Here is an 18,765-nt window from a genome sequence, read left to right as displayed (position 1 = left end):
GACGTGTCACCCCCGGAGCTGGAGCACTGCTTCCGGAGGCGGTGCTGGCCTGGCCCGGAGCTACTTGTGGCTCCCGCTTTTCCTGGATACGTGCATATTCGCAGAACCCAAAACCTTCGGCCGGGACTCCGGCTTCTCTAGGGGATTCAAGGGCTCGGCAGCTGAGAGCCCTCCGTGTCTAACCCAGCGCGTCTCACGGCGGGCGCGAACTCTTAGTCCACGGCTCCCTAGCCCTCCCCTACGACCCGCCCCGGAGTGGGCGTTCCCGGTGGCTCCAAGCGCGGCCCAACCGGCCGGCGGGTTCGTCCTACCAGCCCCGCCTCCCCCCTGCCAGTCACGGGTGGGCGTGGGGTGGGGGAGGCGTTCGCTGGTGCACGCAGGCGTGTTTGCGTGTGTGCAGGGGGTTCCGGCGGCTGCAGATGGGTTCGGCCGCCAGGGCGCGGCCCGAGCGGACCCCAGGCCGGCTCGCTGGCTCTTACCTGCCGGGCGCGGCGAGCGCTCCCGCCGCACTACAGTCGCGTCTTCGGCTCCAGGCGGGAGATGCCGTTGCTGGACTGCAAGCCGGAGGTGACCCCGGCTCCGGCTCGCCTGGCAGGCCGGCCGCCTGGTTAGCGGGAAGGGGCTTTAGCGGGGGGAGGTTCTCCACGACGCGGGCGGCGGAGCGGGGCGCCGGGTCCGTTCTCGTCTCCGCAGGTGGAGGGCCTTCAGCACGTGCTGGAGTGCGGGGCTTCCGTCCACGCACCCCGGACCCCCACGGGCAGTCGCCAGTCCACCGGGCCGCAGGAGGCGGGCGGGCTTACTTCCCTCTCCGGCAGCTGCAGTCGGGTGCTGACCTCAACCAACAGGTAACTGGGTCACTGATGGTTGCTGTGTGCAAAACCCTCCCCTCCACAGAGACCATTTTCTAAGTTGCCAGAATATTCACCGGGCAACCGCGGGGGTGACCACCAATAGGAACCTCGCGCAAATCACAGAAGTAACAGAAGTAACCTGGACGTGTTTAGTATCCATATCCTTAAGACACGACACGACACTGATTTACCCAGGATTTAATCAGTATACTTACTGACACGTATTTTACCTTTTCATTTCATACTGCATTTTCACAATCCAGTATGTATTTTATTTGTTTATTTCCCCCCCTTGCAATCCTGGGCTTGAGTTCAGAGCTTGGGCAGTATCCCTGAGCTGCTTTTGCTCAAGGCTAGCCCTGTACCACTTAAGCCACAGTACCACTTCCGGCCTTCTCTGTTTATGTGGTATGGAGGATCCAACCCAGTTCTTCATGCATACTAGGCAAGCACTCTATTACTATAGCGCACATTCTCAGCCCCCTGTATTTTACTCAGCCACTCTACACATGCTCCTTAGTTGTAAGTGGCTACTGGACCAGCATGGGTCAGCAGGTTTTTGGTGGTTTTCTTTTATATATATATATATTTTTATTGTAATTAATAAAAGGGTTACATGATATTTGCCAGATAGAAGGTACATTAATTCACATACATTGATACCGTTTCACATGTCTTGGTACCCATTACCCTCCCTCTTTTTTTTTATTTTTCCTCTTAAAGTTTTGATAGGTCTTCTTGGTAGCACAGGCTGGCCTTAAACTCCTGATGGCTGGGATTTCAGGAATAGGCTACCCTAGTTGACTGAGTTATTTAAAAAGAAATAGTAGTTACATTACTATGTCTCAGCATAATAGTTGAAATAATACTGCCAGTCATGCAGTTTGTTACAGAATTTCCTTATGGTGATTTGCATTTTTCACTGAATATTAGAAGTACGGTGAAACTTTTAATTTAAAAATGCTGGGCCGGGAGTTTGGCCTAGTGGTTAAGTGCTTGCCTATCATGCATGAAGACCAGGATTCAATTCCTTGGTACCACATACATAGAAAAAAGCTAGAAGTGGTGCTGAGGCTCAAGTGGTAGAGCTCTAGCCTTGAGAAAGTCCAAGGACAGTGCTCAGGCCCTGAGCTCAAGCCTGGACTGGCAAAACAAAACAAAACAAAAAAACTCTCAGGGCCTTTGGCTGGGAGTTTGGCCTAGTGGTAGAGTGCTTGCCTAGCATGCACGAAGACCCGGGTTCAATTCCTCAGTACCACATACATAGAAAAAAAGCCAGAAGTGGTACTGAGGCTCAAGTGGTAGAGCTTTAGCCTTGAGAAAGTCCAAGGACAGTGCTCAGGCCCTGAGCTCAAGCCCAGGACTGGCAAAAAAAAAATGCTATTTGTGCTTGCCTTTACTTAAAATACGAATATATAGGGATATAGCTACATCTGGAAAACTGTGCTATTGGAAGGGAGCGTGATCAAAAATAAGATTGAATTGAAAATTTTAGGCCATACAATGGTTTGAACTGCTTTCCTCAAATAGCTATTAGATGTTTCCCCACCAGCTTCCACAAGGACATGTTAAGCAAGAGACTCCAATATATGCTGTCTTATTTTAAAGGATGTTTGGGGAGAAGCACCTCTTCACAAGGCAGCAAAAGCTGGAAGCATGGAGTGTCTAAGCCTGCTTGTTGCCAGTCATGCCCAAATTGAGTATCAGATCAATGCTTTCAAATTTTGTTTTGCTTGATTAATCAAACTTGTGGAATCAATATGTAGATTGTTTACAAAATTATGATTGTCTAATTGGAAACTTACGTTAGCACTGAGATGTTTAAGCTGTCAAGTGATTTATTAGTCTCAATTTGAGTAAGTGGACAATGGATCCTGAGCAATCAGAGCTGCAGTTCTGTTCAGCATGGCGGTATTCTACTTCAGTTTGGAAGACTGTATAGTTTTCATCAATGATGTTTGGTGGTGACTCATTCACACCAAACACTAAATACTTGGTACTCATTAAACAGTAAAAGTATGGAATGCTTACTCTACATCAATGATAATAATGTGTGCAGAAATATTTCCCCTAGGGCTGGGACTTTGGCCTAGTGGTAGAGTACTTGCTTAGCATGCACCAAGACCCAGGTTCAATTCCTTGGTACCACATACATACAAAAAACCTGAAGTGGTGCTATAGCTCAAGTGATAGAGCGCTAACCTTGAGGAAAGCCCAAGGACAGTGCTCAGGCCCTGAGTTGAAGCCCCAGGACTGGCAAAAAAAAAAAAATCCCTTTACCTCTTTCATGCTCTTCTTGTACCTTATCCTCCTTCCTCTCTTCAGTTCCCCTTTTCTTTCTTCTCCCTTCTGGCCTTTATTTATTTGTTTGTTTGTATATGTGCTGCTAACCTGCACCCAAACTGAGATGAGCCAGAATTGTTAGCTTTTTAGAGTAACCTATTTTTAAAGGCCGGACAATTGTCAATTTGTATTAAACTCATTATTTGTCTAATTTCAGTTTATGTAATAAGAATGGGCAAACAGCAGAAGATCTTGCTTGGTCATGTGGATTTCCAGAATGTGCCAAGTTTCTTACAATGATTAAATATATACAGACAGTAAAATCAAATGAACAGTCCAATGGAGATTACTGTGCTCCAGCACTCCTACAGAAACGATGTTTAGGAAGTCTAGAAAACACAAATGCGAAACAGAAGTGTTGGTAAGTAAGATAGCTGTCTGCTTCTTTCCCCCTGAAGAATGTCTCTTCTAGCATAGAATTAGTATTTAATGTAAATGCCAACACTGTCATTTCTAGTACTTCTTTTGGCAGTACTGGTACTGGGCATGAACTTAAGACCTCACACTTGCTAGGCAGTTGCTCTACACCCCTACTTTAGGGTCTGGTCTTTCCTTTTCTCTACCTTATCTTCCCTTTCCTTTTCCTTCCATTTTCCCTTCTTTACTTGGGGCTAGCCTCAGACCATGATACTCTATGTCTGTCATTAGGATATATCTTTTTGTTCTCATTAACGTCTTATTATCGGTTATAGTTACTACTGCTAGATTCTAAGACCAAAATTTGTCCTTCATGGTAGAAGTTTAGGATAAAAAACTTTCTATTTTGAAGTTTTTAATGGTAACATATTTTGAAAACAGATATTCTGTGGATTCTGAAGAAGTTAGAAGAAGTGATTCATTGCTCTGCAAGCAATGGCCTTTGGCTTATCGTATGTGTCTAACTCCTTCTGAGAAGGAAGAAAACTTGCTTCCAAGTGAAGAAAACATTTAAGAAATACATGTGTTTACATGCCTATAATGTTTTGGTTGTATATACTCTGACTTTCAAGTTATTAAAATGTGTAAGGGATAAAAGTGTCCATGCAGTTATTTACTACTTTTTGGGGGGCACCATCAAACTACACCCAGGATTTAATTTGAAATTAAACATTTTTATTAACAAATTTATCACAGCAACTTACTTAATTTTTGAATCTGGGAGTACTTATATAACTTTTGGCCGCTGAGGTAGACATAAATTGTAGTAAGCATCCTTGTTCCAAAAGTCTGGGCCTTTCCATCCACACCAGCCCTGGATTTGGGAGAAGAAAAGGGAAATGTTTACAACATTAGAAGACTACAGGATGGAAATTGTAAAATGAAGCCATATCAGTAACATTATAGAACTCCTGGATTTATAAACTGTCATTTCTACAGTAGTCTTTGTAATAACTGAATCCAGATACCAATCATCATTCCTCTACCATGTAGTTGCACAGCTTAGGTGACTGATGCAATGTAATGCCCTGATTTAGACTGTTATCTTAGTGGTACCCAAGAGTACAAATATGAATTCTTGAGTGCATCTTAGACTTAAGGAACTGTGTTAGTGAGAAAGCCTAGCTTGCTCCATGAGTTAGTGTTTTATCATTTTCCTCATGCTACAAACAATTCTTCCCATTATACATCTCCAGTAGAGAAGATTGAAGATTGTTTTATAGCACAATCTTGTTATGAATATGGAAGCTTATTGTACTTCTGATTAAGAAAAAGCAGAGGACTGTTCTATATCATGCTATGTAATATTCAAAGAAGCTGCTCTGAGACACACTTGGGAGGCTTGCTGTTACCATGCTGTGACAAGTACTGTGAATCTTAGCTGACTCGGAAACTGCTGGGCATTGCAGCAGGGCTTGAGTGCCTCAGGATGACTGGACTAGCAGCATGAGGACGGCTGGCTCACTGGAGATGCTCTTTTCTTTTTGATTGTAAAGATAACATGGAAAGATCAAAGCAAACAAAGGCTATTAGCCCTTTGTCCAGGTAAGCACCATAAAGTATAAATAACTGTTGAATTGTTTCTATACACTACAAACCTATTACATTTTTATCAAAATATTAATCTGGGCTCTTTAAATCTATCTACCTAGAATAAGTATGAAAAAGGCTTACAATATCTTTTGTTTAGTCTTTTCTTTTGTCAGTGTGGGGCCTGGACTCTAAGCCTAGGTGCTGTTCCCTGAGTGATTCTGCTCAAAGCTAGCATTCTAGCACCTGGAGCCACAGTGCCACTTCTGGTTTTCTGGTGGTTAACTGAAGATAAGACTACTTTTCTGCCCTGGAGTAGCTTTGATCCATGATCCCCAGCCTCAGCCTCTAAGTAGATAGAATTATAGGCGTGAGCCATCAGTGCCAACTTTGGTTTAGCCTTTTTATTCTACCTTTACATCCATAGTACTTTTTTTTCCATATATTTTTTATTGTAATTAATATAAGGGTTACCTTACATTTACCAGATAGAAGGTGCGTTACTTCACATACATTGATACTCTTTCTCATGTCTTGGTCCCCATTTCCCTCCCCCCACCCCCTCCCCTCATCTTGTTTTCCTCCCTTCCCTATCCAACTTCAAATAACCAAATACGCATATATATAATAGATAACCAGGTGAAATACTATAACAATATGAGATAACCAGGGGACAGCAAAAGAGATAACATAGTACATTAAGGACAACAATCCCTTGTTCCATAGTACTTTTGAGGCTATGTGGTAACAAGATTTTTCTCTCTTTTTCTCCTTTCTCTTCCCTTCCTCCTCTTCCTTCTCTTCTTCCCTCCCCTTTTCCTTTTCTGCCTGTGATATAGAACCCAGGGCATTATACACACTAGGCCAAGTATTCTTTGGCTTAATTAATTTGCCAATCCTGGGGCTTGCACTTAGGGCCTGGGCACTGCCCCTGATCTCTTTTGCTCAAGGCTAACACTCTTACCACTTGAGTCATAGCTCTATTTCCAGCTTTTTGTGGTTAATTGGAAATAAGAGTCTCATGCATGTTTCCTGCCCAGGCTGGCTTTGAACAGTCATTCTTAGATCTCAGTTTCCTGAGTAGCTAGGAATATAGGTGTGAGCCACTGGTGCATGGCTGCTCACTTTTTTTTTAAAATGAAGTTTATTGTATTGGAAGACATTGTAAACTTCAGTACATTTGTCGATGCAAAGTTATACAGAACACTTCAAAGGGATATATCATGGACTTTGTGTTTCATCAAGATTAATAACTCAGAAAGTTTGCATTTAACTTGAATTTTGTCTTTTGCAGCTTAGATGTTCTTGTCCTCCCAACTTGAGGCTCTTGGCCTTAGAATACCTTTCTAGAGTGTGATCTGCCCATGGTTTAATGCTTTTGAGTTAACAGCCAAGGTGCTACCCTTCACTTCTAGGTTCTTAACCTTATGTCTAAATTTGTGTTTAATGGATACATACCTTTTCCAAAATAACCTGCAGATCTTCAGCACCTGTATAATGGGGATCTAGAATCAGGAATTTTATCTGCCCTGTAATTTCATTCCATGCAACACCTAGTATAGTGTGAGCCAACACTCCACCTCCTAAGAAGAAACAGGAGATATGAGGGATAAATGAGTCCCAACTGTCTATTCAATTCTACTTTGAAAACCTGATCATTTGTCCAATTAACTGACTTGAAACAGAAATAACGTTGACTGCCCTATGCTATAAAAGACCACCATGACAAATACTGTGAACAGGTAAGAATCTTTAACATATAAAAAGGCAATCCTGGGGCTGAGTTTGCCTAGTGGTAGAGTGCTTGCTTAGCATGCACAAAGACCAGGGTTCTATTCCTTGGAACCACATACATAGAAAAATGCCAGGAATGGTTCAGTGGGCTCAAGTGGTAGAGTTCTAGCCTTGAGAAGGACTGCGCACAGGCCCTGCGTGTAAACCCAGGACTGGCAAAAAAAAAATAATAATAATGATTTATCCCATCAGATTACTTCAAGTATACCTAGAATGGGTCTTGGGGGGTCCAACCTCCTCCAAACATAGTGGCTGTCACTGGCTGTGGAATCCCTCACAGTAGATGGTGATGCTGCATCTGCTGAGTCTCGCCAGTCATCTATCATTAACTCAAATTCTTTGTGATGTGTGGCTGACACTGGTCTACTTTCCCACGTTAGTCTTAGTTTGCCATTTGTCATCACGGAACAAATCTTATTCTTTATGACTTATAATGTGGTGTCAGATGACTGTCAGTTTCATTTTCATTGCTCTTGATTATTCATATGTTTAAACAGTCATTATTTCTCTTCTCAGCCTTTATTTATGGCTATTCTAGGCTTCATTATTAATTTTTATAACATTTCAACAAAAATTTCCAAAGATCAATATGTATGGTATAAAAGTTAAAAATTTTAAATGTTGAAAATGATTTATTTTATATAACATTAACACTTTATTTCAGTATGTTTTATTCTTTGCTCTACTGCCAAAAGAACCCAAGTCCCCCAGAGAGCTCACCAATCATCACTGGAGTGCCTTCACTCTTGAAGTGACTGGCCAGTTCCCGTCCTTGAGAAGCCATTTCTGAACCTTGGCTACAAAGAGACCATCTTCCGTCAGTTCAACTACTGCCTACACTAAGATCAAGTAATGACTTCCCCCTTTTTTCTTTAGGGTTTGTTACTGAAAAATAACTGTTTAAATAAAACCTAAATGATAGGAATTCACTTAGCATGCATGAATTAATCAATCAATCAATCAATTAATTAATTAATAGATGGTCCTGGGGCTTGAATTCAGTGTCTGGGTGTTTTTTTCCCTCACTGTACCATTTGAGCCACAGTTCCACTTCAGGCTCTTTAGTAGTTTACTGGAAATAGGAGAGTTTTTCTGGGCTTTCCTGCCCCAAGAAGGCTTCTTTGAACTGTAATGCTCGACTTTCAGCTTCCTGGGTTCCAGACATGAACCATCGGTGGAGACCATTAACTGTCAGCTGAAAGACCTTGATGTTTTGCTTATGTAACTGGATGAAAGTTCTGGAATTTTAACATAAACTGAAGCTGGTCAAACCTTGATGTGTAGGGGCTCTTATGGGTAGATTTAACTATCAGCAAAATGAGTTTTAAGCCTTAGCTTCTTGGACAACATTCTACCAACTTGAGCTATACTGAGCTATTCACCAGATCCAAGTGTGAGTTTTGGTCATCTTGCTGTGAGACTTCAGAGTTTGTATTTTCTTCATCTTTCAGTTAGAACCAATAAGCTGGGCATTGGTTGCTCATGCCTATAATCCTAGCTATTCAGGAGGATGAGATCTAAGTATCATAGTTCAAAGCTAGCCCCAACTGAAAAGTCATGAGATTCTTACCTCCAAGTAACCAAAAAAAGCTAGAAGTAAGAGCTATGGAACTAATGGTAGAACAGTAGCTTTGAGCAAAAAACACACAAAACAAATCAAAAATAAATTATGCTCAGCAATATCTGCCCTATATACATGATAGAATATATTCTAGGGCAATATACATGCCTATGAGGCCAATATGAAAACAGAAAAATGTTTTCAATTACAACACACTATTTTAGGAAGTATTTTGATATACTATTTAATTTTTTTTTTCTGAGAAGACAAAGATGGATCAGAGACAGAGGTAGATGGATCTGTTAGTATATCTAGCTAATGAGCATCATAGCCTAGCAACGCAGCTCAAGGTGCTTCGTCTGTGACTGGATGGCGATCTGGGAGCTGGGTCTGCGGCCACGCTCGGCATCGTAAAGTGTGATACTCCATAGCACTAGCCAGGAAGGGTTCAAACTCAAAATTACAAGTGTGTTCGCTACTGAACCTGGATCATTTACACACCATTATGAAATTAAAAAAAGAGCAAACTGAACAATCTTAATCTGGGGATTAGCTCCATGTTTTTTTCTTTTTTTTTTTTACTTTTGGAGGTGCTAGGTGGTACTGAATTTCAGCTCTTGGCTTAGCAGGTAACAATGCAAATAAAGTTTTAATGTATCTAAACTTGCTCTTTTTTTTCCCCCAGTCCTGGTGCTTGAACTCAGGGCCTGAATGCTGTCCTTGGGCTTTCTCAATGCTAGAGCTCAACCACTTGAGCCACAGCACCATTTCCGGCTTCTCCTATGTATGTCAAGTAGACATATCACAGTTGATTCATAAACTCAAAAATCTTCTTAACTAGTAATATATAAATGATAAAAAATAGGGGCTGCTGGGGCCAGAAGTTTGGCCTAGTGGTAGAGTGCATGCATGAAGACCTGAGTTCGATTCCTCGGCACCACATACATAGAAAAAAAAGCCAGAAGTGGTGCTGATGCTCAAGTGCTAGAACTCTAGCCTTGAGAAAGTCCAAGGACAATGCTTAGGCCCTGAGCTCAAGGCTAGGACTGGCCAAAAAAAAAAAAGGGGCCGGGAGTTTGGCCTAGTGATAGAGTGCTTGCCTAGCATGCAGGAAGACCCGGGTTTGATTTCTCAGTACCACATATATAGAAAAAAGCTGGAAGCTGTGCTGAGGCTCAAGTGGTAGAGCTCTGGCCTTGAGAAAGTCCAAGGACAGTGCTCAGGCCCTGAGTACAAGCCTAGGACTGGCAAAATAAATTAAGTAAGTAAATAAATAAATAAATAAATAAATTTGGAATTAAAATGAAAAAGCAATGGGATAATAAAGAGGAAGAGAAAGAAAGAAAATAAGGGGAAAAGTTACCATTTTTTTCTATTAGTTTAATAAAATGGCAGCCTGTCACCTTGAGAGGATTTATCTAATTTGATAAAGCTTCCTTACCTGACAAACAGTATTTTTGACGTTACACCAATCAGTTGGTTCAGTACCAGCTGTACCTCAATGGATCCAATCCACTGCCGTGATCCCACAAAGGTTGCTGGTTTGTCACCAGCGTTAACTAGAGCCTTTTTGTATTAAAAATAATTTTAAAAAAATCCCATAAGACAACAAATAAAAATATCTTGAGGGTATATTTCTAGTACAAGAATCTAATTAAGAGGGAGTGGAGGGAGGGAAAGGGAGACAAAAACATGAGGAGTATCAAGGTTCGAGAAGTAATGTACCCATTACCTGACAAATCTAACTGTAACCCTCTCTATTCCTTATTCAGACAATAAAATAAGTACAAGAATCTTTTTCCCAAAACAAAAATACATCTCAACCAGTAGGTAATGATTTTTAATGGTCTAGTAAGAGCTAAGGTACAATTGCTGTAATTTCAAATGGCGTGCTTAATACCTGCTGAATCTCTCTATGTGTTGGGATGGCCCTCTCCGTGTATCCTTGATGTCTGAACCAAGAGCAGATTGTCTGCAGCGATCGGTAGGCACAGCCCCAGCCATTGTCATCCAGCCGATCTTGCATATAATGATGGTAACCATATATGCCCTGGACCACATAAATCTATATGAAAGAGGAAATATGATCAAGCCCTAGCCTAGAAGTTCAATGCCTGCATATATGCCTGAGTCCCGTGTACTGTTCTGAGAGCTTTAGATCCTCATAAAGAACTTCACAGAACTATGGTTTAATTTTGTGTCTTCTTGGGGTTTTTCCTAAAGCTCCATAGTCATCAACAGATCTTGAAAGCCTGCCTCCTCGCTTTGTTTCCAACTTCTATAGTTTTCTTCATCTCTTAAATTGCTTTTTTTTCAAATATGCCATGGAAAATTAGGCATCAAAGCCTTATAGTTGTCCTAGTTTAAGCATATTTTTCCCAAATAATTTTAGTTTGTAGTCTTCCTTCACAAAAGTATCATCTCACATGGAGGAAGTCTTTTCCTGACCAACTTAGTACATAAACAAGTAAATAAAGAAATAAATTCCTGTATGTAATACTATATCCATCTATAATACTCTGGTTTCTCTTCATATCGTATAAATCTTTCGCCTTTTACTATATACATCTATAAACAGACACATATATTTACGTTGATATATAATATATTCAAAGCATTTGTCACTATTTTGTGCCTAACTTATTAAAATATCTGCCTATACCAATATGTGAGCTACTGAGAACATGACATATTGCATTTTCTGGGCTGGGCACATGGTTGATATAAATGTTATTCAATAAATGATGACTTAATGAGCAAAGGAGGCAATAAAGGAATGTATAAACAAATAAAAATCCATATAATGAGACCCAGGAAGAATACTTGTATAAACCTGCCATGGATTAGAGATCAGGGATATTACTTAATGATCAAAATACTGAAAGCACATAACCATGTAATTCTTACTTGTAGTATAATGCTAAGATTCACAAGTCTTTTTCAAAAATTTTGATTAGTATTTTTAAAAAGTAATACAGAAGAGTTAGGGAAGGAGTTCTTAAAAAATGCCAGTGGGGTAGGTTAAGACAGGAGCCCACACATGGTAATGTTTTAGTTCTGAAATAGGTAGAAGCTCCTTGGTACTTGTTTTTTTGCTATGCTATGTGATGCATGTTTATATATGCTATATGCTTCAGCCAATAACTGCTAAAAGTATATAAAGGCTTTTGCATTTTTGTAACACATTTAAGGAATGCATCTCACTGCCTAAAACTAGCTGGGTGCTGGTGGCTCATGCCTGTAATCCTAGCTAGGGAGGAGTCTCAGGTCTGAGGATGGTAAAAGCCAGCCAGGACAGAAATGTCCCGGAGATGCTTATCCCCAGTTAACCACAAAAAGCTGGATATAGACTTATGGCTCAAGTGGTAGAACACTAGCCTGAAGCACAAAAAAAGCTCACAGAGAGCACTCAGGCCCTGAGTTCAAGCCCTAAGACCAGCACCCCGTGCCCCCCTCCCCCCGCCACACACACACACACAAAAACCCCAACTAAACAAAGAAACCTAACAAACCATTCTGCGTTTACTTAGAAACTTATGGGCATCTTGGTTAGTAAGGAACTATTCAGAACAGAAAGGAACATATGATATAATACTTACCATGAATGAATTCTAAATATTATTTGATAGAGAAAACACTTATGTCACAATCTACTCAAAACCATAAAGAATTTTCCTGCTGATTGGTAAGGAAGTTTTGTTCTTTGATTAAATCCAATCCACTATTATCTGAGTTAACTCTAATGAGCATCTCAGTCCCTTGCAACCATGTAAGTGGTATACAGAAACTTAAGTCTAGCACCTTATTTAGACTTGTCCTAAAGTGTGGTTTGAGTACATTCATCCTTAATTAGGATGATTTCTCAGGCTTAATGAAAAAAATGAGAAAGACTCATTAAATTACAGAATGAAATATCAGGAAAAGAAATCTGGTATACTCTACTCCTAAACTTCTTAGATCATTGTTAATTACTGCTACCTGAAACTATGGCTGTTACGAGAGATAGAGGATGCGTTATTTTTTAGAGATATATGAAAATTCTCTAATAACAATAACAACACAAAAATGAATACTTTTAATGATCAATTGATTTTCATAAACAATTGGTTAACTTACCATACCAGTGTCTATGTTAGGTGGATTAAGATAAGTATGTGGATTTCTAATGTAACCATCTTTGTATGGTTCATCTGGAAAATGATAAGCATTAGACCTTTTGAAATAAGGTCTGTCATGAGGCAGACTGAAGAGATCATGTAACTCCTAAATGAAATGAAAGCAGTAGATAAAAAGTTAATTATCTAGATTCCTAGTTAATGAATAAATTCAAACTGAACAAGTTATAAAACAGAAAAATGAAAGATACTGATTATAAGTTTTTAAACACATGATTAAATTCATTAAGGTAAGTATTAATTAGAATCTAATAAAATTTCTTTTTGTTTATTTTTATAAACAAGAGAACACAAAAATAACTTGCTAGGGCAAGAAAACTGGGATGTTTTATTCATTATAACCTCTATTAAAATAAATGTAGGCTAAAGACTGGCTTTAAAAATAAATGTGAAATTATAATGAAAAATTTTCTCATATTTTAATATCAGAATTGTGGAAAGGATAAAATATACTAATTGGCCACACTGTTGGTTTATTATCATTGAAGGAAAGGCATAGGAGGCAAACAAAAAGATCAGCATTTTATTTTCTCCTTTCAAGACTTTTTTGAAGATTTCAACATATACAAAAAAACTATAACACCAGTAGAAGTTTACCAGGCTAACACTTGCAATCCTAGTTACTCAGGAGGCTGAGATCTGAGGATCTCTGTTCAATGCCAGCAGGAAAGCCTAAGAGACCCTTAACTCCAATTAAAAGAAAAAAATCTAGAAGTGGAGCTGTGGCTCAAGTGGTAGGGAAGCAACCTTGAGAGATAAAAGTTAAAGGAAACACTCAAGCCCTTAGTTCAAGTCCTGGTTCTGGCACACACACAAAAATGGTATTTTCTCCTCTACATAACATGTGTAATAGTTTGAAAAGTTTAGCAATCTCCTATATACTAGTGATTTGAATAGATCAGTTTACATGATGCTGCCTTGGAGAATCAGTTCACCAGAGATTTAGAATGTTACAGTATCAAACCTCTTCTTTGGGACAAAGGTGAGGAAGATACTACATGGTAATAAGTATCAGGCCTCAGATCAAAGAGGTATCCTACAAAGACACACAAACAAACACACACACACACACACTATCACCAGTCTTTTTGCCAATAACTTTCATTAGATGGTGACTTGTTTCCTCCAGAATTCTTTTCATAACCATCAAATAACCCTATTTATAGAGAACATTACAAAAAATCATAACAATTAGCATATATTCCTTTCTTAATCTTATCTTCTTCACAAATCACATATAAATCACAATATAATTTCTATTTACTGAACACATGAAATTACTTACAAAATACACGATGTTCATTACTGTATTCTAAGCATAAATGAACTGGTTTTTACCTTTCTATAGGCCTGAAGCTGACCATCTGGAATTCCTGATGGGTATGAGATTGTTACAAGGCCTTTCTCCCCTGGTAATGAAAAGTGCAGTGGTTCGGGTATCACGATGGACGTTCCTTTCATATATCTCAAAATGCACTTTTCTATATCAGTTAGCTGATTATGAATTGCATCCACTAGAAGCTTACGAACTCTGTGGGGGAAACATTAACACACATCAACACATCATACAGGCTGTGTAACTGCACAGTTAGTATATCCTTAATATAGTGGAAAACAAAACAGAATGAAAGTTACATTTGATTGGACCACATAAAGTAAGTCTAAATTATGCATATTTCGTATGAGTGGATAAAGGGAAACCCAGATCTTTGAATGTTCTACTACTTCCTCCAAATAAGCATTTCCTGGCTAAATGGCTCTGGTTGATATCAACTGAGGAGCAAATACAAGTAAAAACAACCACCACCCTGGATATGCTTAAGTAGCATTGTAGAAATGGGTTCTGATTACTTTGGGGACAAATCTATATTTTAATATGATGGTAACATGATAAAGATACTTACTTTCCCCATGTTTCTTCTGGAGCAACAGAAACAACTGCATCAACTGGTAAGGTCATATTCACATAGTGGTGTCCTCTGCTTTCCCTTTCGATAATGGGGGTTACAGCTGCCAGAGAGGTTGACATTTCCAGCATAAGATCTATATTTACTATTTGTTGCTATACAGATAAACAGTAACAATCAGCTTGAGGAGCATGAAACACAAGTTAAGAGTGAAAGGAATTTTTCTTTTTTCCTTTTTTTTTTTGTGGGTCATGGGGCTTGAACTGGGCCTGGGCGCTGTCCCTGAGCTCTTCAGCTCAAGGCTATTGACCTACCCTTGAGCCAGGCCCCACTTCCCATTTTCTAGAGGTTAATTGGAGATAAGAGTCTCAGGTCATTTTGTGCCCAGGCTGGCTTTGAACCTTGATCCTCAGATCCAGCTTCCTGAGTAGCTAGGATTACAGGCGTGAGCCACTGCGCCCAACCAAGAGTGAAAGGACTTTTTAAAGGACCATAAAGTTATGTGAAATTGTTTAAAAGCAATTACAACCCAGGGCCTTCAGCATGCTAGGGAAGTGCCCTACCACCACTGAACTCCAGCTCCTAAAAGAAGTTCCTCTCTCCTTAAAAATAGTCTGTGGTGGCCGGGAGTTTAGCCTAGTGGTAAAGTGCTTGCCTAAACATGCACAAAGACCTGGGTTCAATTCCTTGGTACCACATATGTAGAAAAAAGCCGGAAGTGGTGCTGAGGCTCAAGTGGTAGAGCTCTAGCCTTGAGAAAGTCCAAGGATACTGCTCAGGCCCTGAGCTCAAGCCCAGGACTGGCCAAAAAAAAAAAAATGGGTCTTTCATATTTACTTTAAAATAATTTGTAAATGTGTTCAAGTCTGTTTTATGTGAGTAAATAAAACATTCAAAGGTTTTTCTCCTAAGATAAAAGTTTAGATATGTGAAACAGATATATAACCACTTTGACTTCAATAATCTGATTTGTACAAATATAAGGATTAGATGAAATCATTGCTAAGCTCTCACTCAGCTCCAAATGGGAGGATTTAATATTGTAACCACTAGGGAAGGCAGGAGAATTGCTTATCGTGTTTGGTAGCTTTTTGTCTTTCTTTCTCATGAATTTTCGTTTTGTATCTTCTTCCTGCTCAAGTCTAAAGTTTTAACAGACATTTACAATTATGAAATAATGTTTGGAAATCATTTCTAGAAGTCATGAGTATACTCACTGGATAAAGTGCATTATGTTCTTACAAGCAGAGCTATCCACCAACTCTCCCGGAATGGTGTTTGCGTCACTGTTAGGCCATATGTACACTGGACTGTGGCAAATTCTAAATACAAGGGCATTTGATGAAAGCTTCGCTGACAGCTCACTCAGTGCATGTTTGAGTACCTTTCTGATAAAAATTTCTACATCAAAAGGATAAAAAGAGACATTAAAAAATAAATCCAAATACACACAGAAGTAGTAAGGGTGATTCTCTAACACTTATTTGCATTTTCAATAATTAAAACAACTTAAAAAATGGAGACAAGGGCTGGGTATTTGGCCTAGTTAGTGGCAGAGTGCTTGCTTACCATGCAGAAAGACCCGGTTCCATTCCTTAGTACTACATACATAGAAAAAGATAGAAATGGTGCTATGGCTCAAGTGATAGAACTCTAGCCTTGAGAAAGTCCAAGGACAGTGCTCAGGCCCTGAGGTCAAGCCCCAGGACTGGCAAAAAAAAAAATGGAGACCATATGATCCATTCTTTTCAGCTATACCATTCAGTGGCTTTTGATATGCTCCTCATGTTTTACAGGCATCCCTGTGTAATTCCAGAACACTTCCATCAAAGAAACCCTGCTCTATCAGTAGTCACTCCTCATTCCCTTTTCATTTTGAACTCATCTCACAGAGCCTCCCTGCAATGTTGACACGGAGAGGATCATACTTTTCATGAATGATTTCATGTGTGAGCTATTATCATTCAGAGATGTCAAATTATCTAGTTCCCACTCTGACCGCTCTCCACCAAGCTTTAGACTCCACCAAATGCTTGTTGGAAACTTTCATTGGTGGTTCAATTGGCATCTCCAAAAAAACAAATCCCAAACACGGCTCATCACATTCCTCCTCTGATATTCAGTCTGTAGAAGCAGCCCAAGTTAGAAGCAGAAAGACATCTTTGTATTTGCTTTATAAAAATCCTGTTGTTTCCCTCACAAATTTCTTGTATGTTCTCAATCTAATACTGTATATAAAAGAATGGGCTAGTGGCCGGGAGGTGTCTAGTGGTAGAGTGCTTGCCTAGCATGCACCGAGGCCTGGGTTTAATTCCTCGGTACCACGTACATAGAAAAAAGCCAGAAGTGGTGCTAAAGCTCAAGTGGTAGAGCTCTAGCCTTGAGAAAGTCCAAGGACAGTGCTCAGGCCCTGAGCTCAAGCTCAGGACTGGCACCAAAAAAAAAAAAAAAAAAAAAAAAGAATGGGCTATAGAAACATAGGTTATTGTGTTCAGCTGCAAGTCTGCAATGTACAAGCCTACATGTATCAGTTACATTGTTTTATGTTTACCGTAACAATTTATTTGAGAAGGTTTTAAAGTTTCCTTAGGTTGGGGACATCTTTTTCTGATTTGCACTGAGGTATTTCCTTAGGCTGGTAAAGGTAAATTTGAATTTTATTTAATCTACTTTCCAAATACATAAGCTTATGAGTGATAAGAACAGCACTCATTTCATTGGCAAATGAGATTAAATTTTGTTTAATCTACTAAGTTTAAATTTCATTTAATCTACTTTCCAAATATATGGTCTTATAAGTGATAGGAATGTCACTCATTTCATTTGCAAAATGGAAAGGTGGTCAGGGTATCTCATCATTAGTTCTGTAATAAAGGGGGGGAATTTCTTGGAAGACCTACCATCAGCAGTTGCCAGCTGAAAAGCCAGATCAAGTCCTCCTCTTATTCTGAAGAGTATATTGGCTGTTTCTAAAATCACCTACAACAGAAAAACCCAAAACTTCCTTGTAGAGTAAAACAAATGCATCATAATATGTTAGAATCTACTAGAATTTAACGTAAGGCATTACACTTGAATCTTCAAATTATTTAATGACTTAACTCTTTGATTTACACAAGAATATAGACCAACCCCACCCCTAAATTTTATTCCAAACTTTACTCCACATCTGAAATCATCTAAGGAACTTAAAATGCTGAAACCTTGGTTATAATTTCATTTTTTAAAAAAATTAATTGGCGTAAGATGGGTTTAGGCCATTGGTGATTCTAATGTGAAAAAAAATGTTGGGAAATACTGCCTTAAGCCAGTATTTCCAAATTATAGTCTGGATAGGTTTAGCAATACATCAATGGTAAAGTAGCTTAAGAATGTGACAAGGGCATTGAACTTAACATGATGACACCTAGTGGTCAAGACAATCAGAGAAAACTAATACATAACAAGCTTATTAGAACTCATCTTACAAGGTGGAACAGTGATTTTGCATTTAGAAAGTTCACCTAAGCAAATTTACAACACAGACAAAAATTATGGCATAAGGATGTTAACCTGTCAACAAGAAATTGGTTATATAATTACAAATTCATAGAAAAAGTAATTTTAGAATAAGACTAAATAGCACAGGTCAATGCTTGTCACTTTTAGAGGAAGAAAAAGAATTGCAAAATAAAAATGATCAGCAATTCTTCACTTGGGTCCATATGCTGAGTTCCAGCATGGATGCTATAATGATAAATGATACGTTCTATTGTGGGTAGGGAGGAGGACAGAAAAGAGGGAAAGGATATCTTGTGTGGGTTGAGATTTCCTTTAAGAAAAACTTTCAAAGATTAAAAACGGTTATATATATTAATTTTAATATATTTTAATTGTGCTACTGTAAGATTTTTGTGTAATTTAATCGCTCATCTATTTCTCTGTGTGAAACTGGACCAAGATGGAAGGGATAACAGTGATCGAATGTATTTAGATACTGACAAGACGAATGGCGAAATCTCTTCGCACAACTACTTCGGGATGACCTTGCCTTAACACCGCCAAAGGGAGATGGGGAGGCCCATTCCAGACAGGACGGGGCGGCGAGGCCTGCTTCAACCCACTCAGGAGAATTCCAGGTGGTTAGACCCGATCGTGACAAGGCCCCGGAAGGTCAACAGACAGACATTTAGAAGTCATGAGACGAA

General features: G+C 39.5%; 1 protein-coding gene and 1 pseudogene across 2 annotated transcripts; one reads left to right on the top strand and one right to left on the bottom strand.

The window, feature by feature from the left end:
• The first annotated feature begins 23 nt into the window (after positions 1 to 23).
• Positions 24 to 3,559, top strand: LOC150039635 (ankyrin repeat domain-containing protein 37-like; annotated as a pseudogene). Its single transcript, XR_016534300.1, has 4 exons — positions 24 to 567; positions 694 to 845; positions 2,460 to 2,551; positions 3,352 to 3,559. The product of XR_016534300.1 is annotated as an ankyrin repeat domain-containing protein 37-like (transcript).
• On the bottom strand, positions 3,382 to 18,700 carry LOC150039634 (ufm1-specific protease 2). The gene is made up of 11 exons (XM_090327719.1): positions 18,560 to 18,700; positions 17,479 to 17,557; positions 14,576 to 14,681; positions 14,010 to 14,202; positions 12,613 to 12,759; positions 10,397 to 10,561; positions 9,938 to 10,062; positions 7,656 to 7,732; positions 6,600 to 6,724; positions 4,316 to 4,425; positions 3,382 to 3,523 (listed from the first exon to the last, which is right to left on the bottom strand). The coding sequence occupies exons 3-10, from the start codon at positions 14,629 to 14,631 to the stop codon at positions 4,339 to 4,341; spliced, it is 975 nt and encodes a 324-aa protein (XP_090183845.1). The 5' UTR covers positions 14,632 to 14,681; positions 17,479 to 17,557; positions 18,560 to 18,700; the 3' UTR covers positions 3,382 to 3,523; positions 4,316 to 4,338.
• Positions 18,701 to 18,765: the final 65 nt, after the last annotated feature.

Source organism: Megascapheus bottae, unplaced genomic scaffold (genome assembly GCF_031878675.1).
Source record: "Megascapheus bottae isolate mThoBot1 unplaced genomic scaffold, mThoBot2.hap1 HAP1_SCAFFOLD_154, whole genome shotgun sequence".
Taxonomy (NCBI): domain Eukaryota; kingdom Metazoa; phylum Chordata; class Mammalia; order Rodentia; family Geomyidae; genus Megascapheus; species Megascapheus bottae.
The sequence above is the reverse complement of the archived record's forward strand: the minus strand, read 5'-3'. Positions and strand labels throughout refer to the sequence as shown.

Excerpts from the sequence above, each read along its gene's own strand:
- LOC150039634 (XM_090327719.1), bottom strand. The coding sequence starts at position 14,631 with ATGACCTTACCAGTTGATGCAGTTGTTTCTGTTGCTCCAGAAGAAACA. Across the intron at positions 14,203-14,575 it reads CCAGAAGAAACATGGGGAAA|AGTTCGTAAGCTTCTAGTGG; the intron begins GTAAGTATCTTT and ends TTTCCCCCACAG. Across the intron at positions 10,063-10,396 it reads CACATAGAGAGATTCAGCAG|GCTCTAGTTAACGCTGGTGA; the intron begins GTATTAAGCACG and ends TAATACAAAAAG.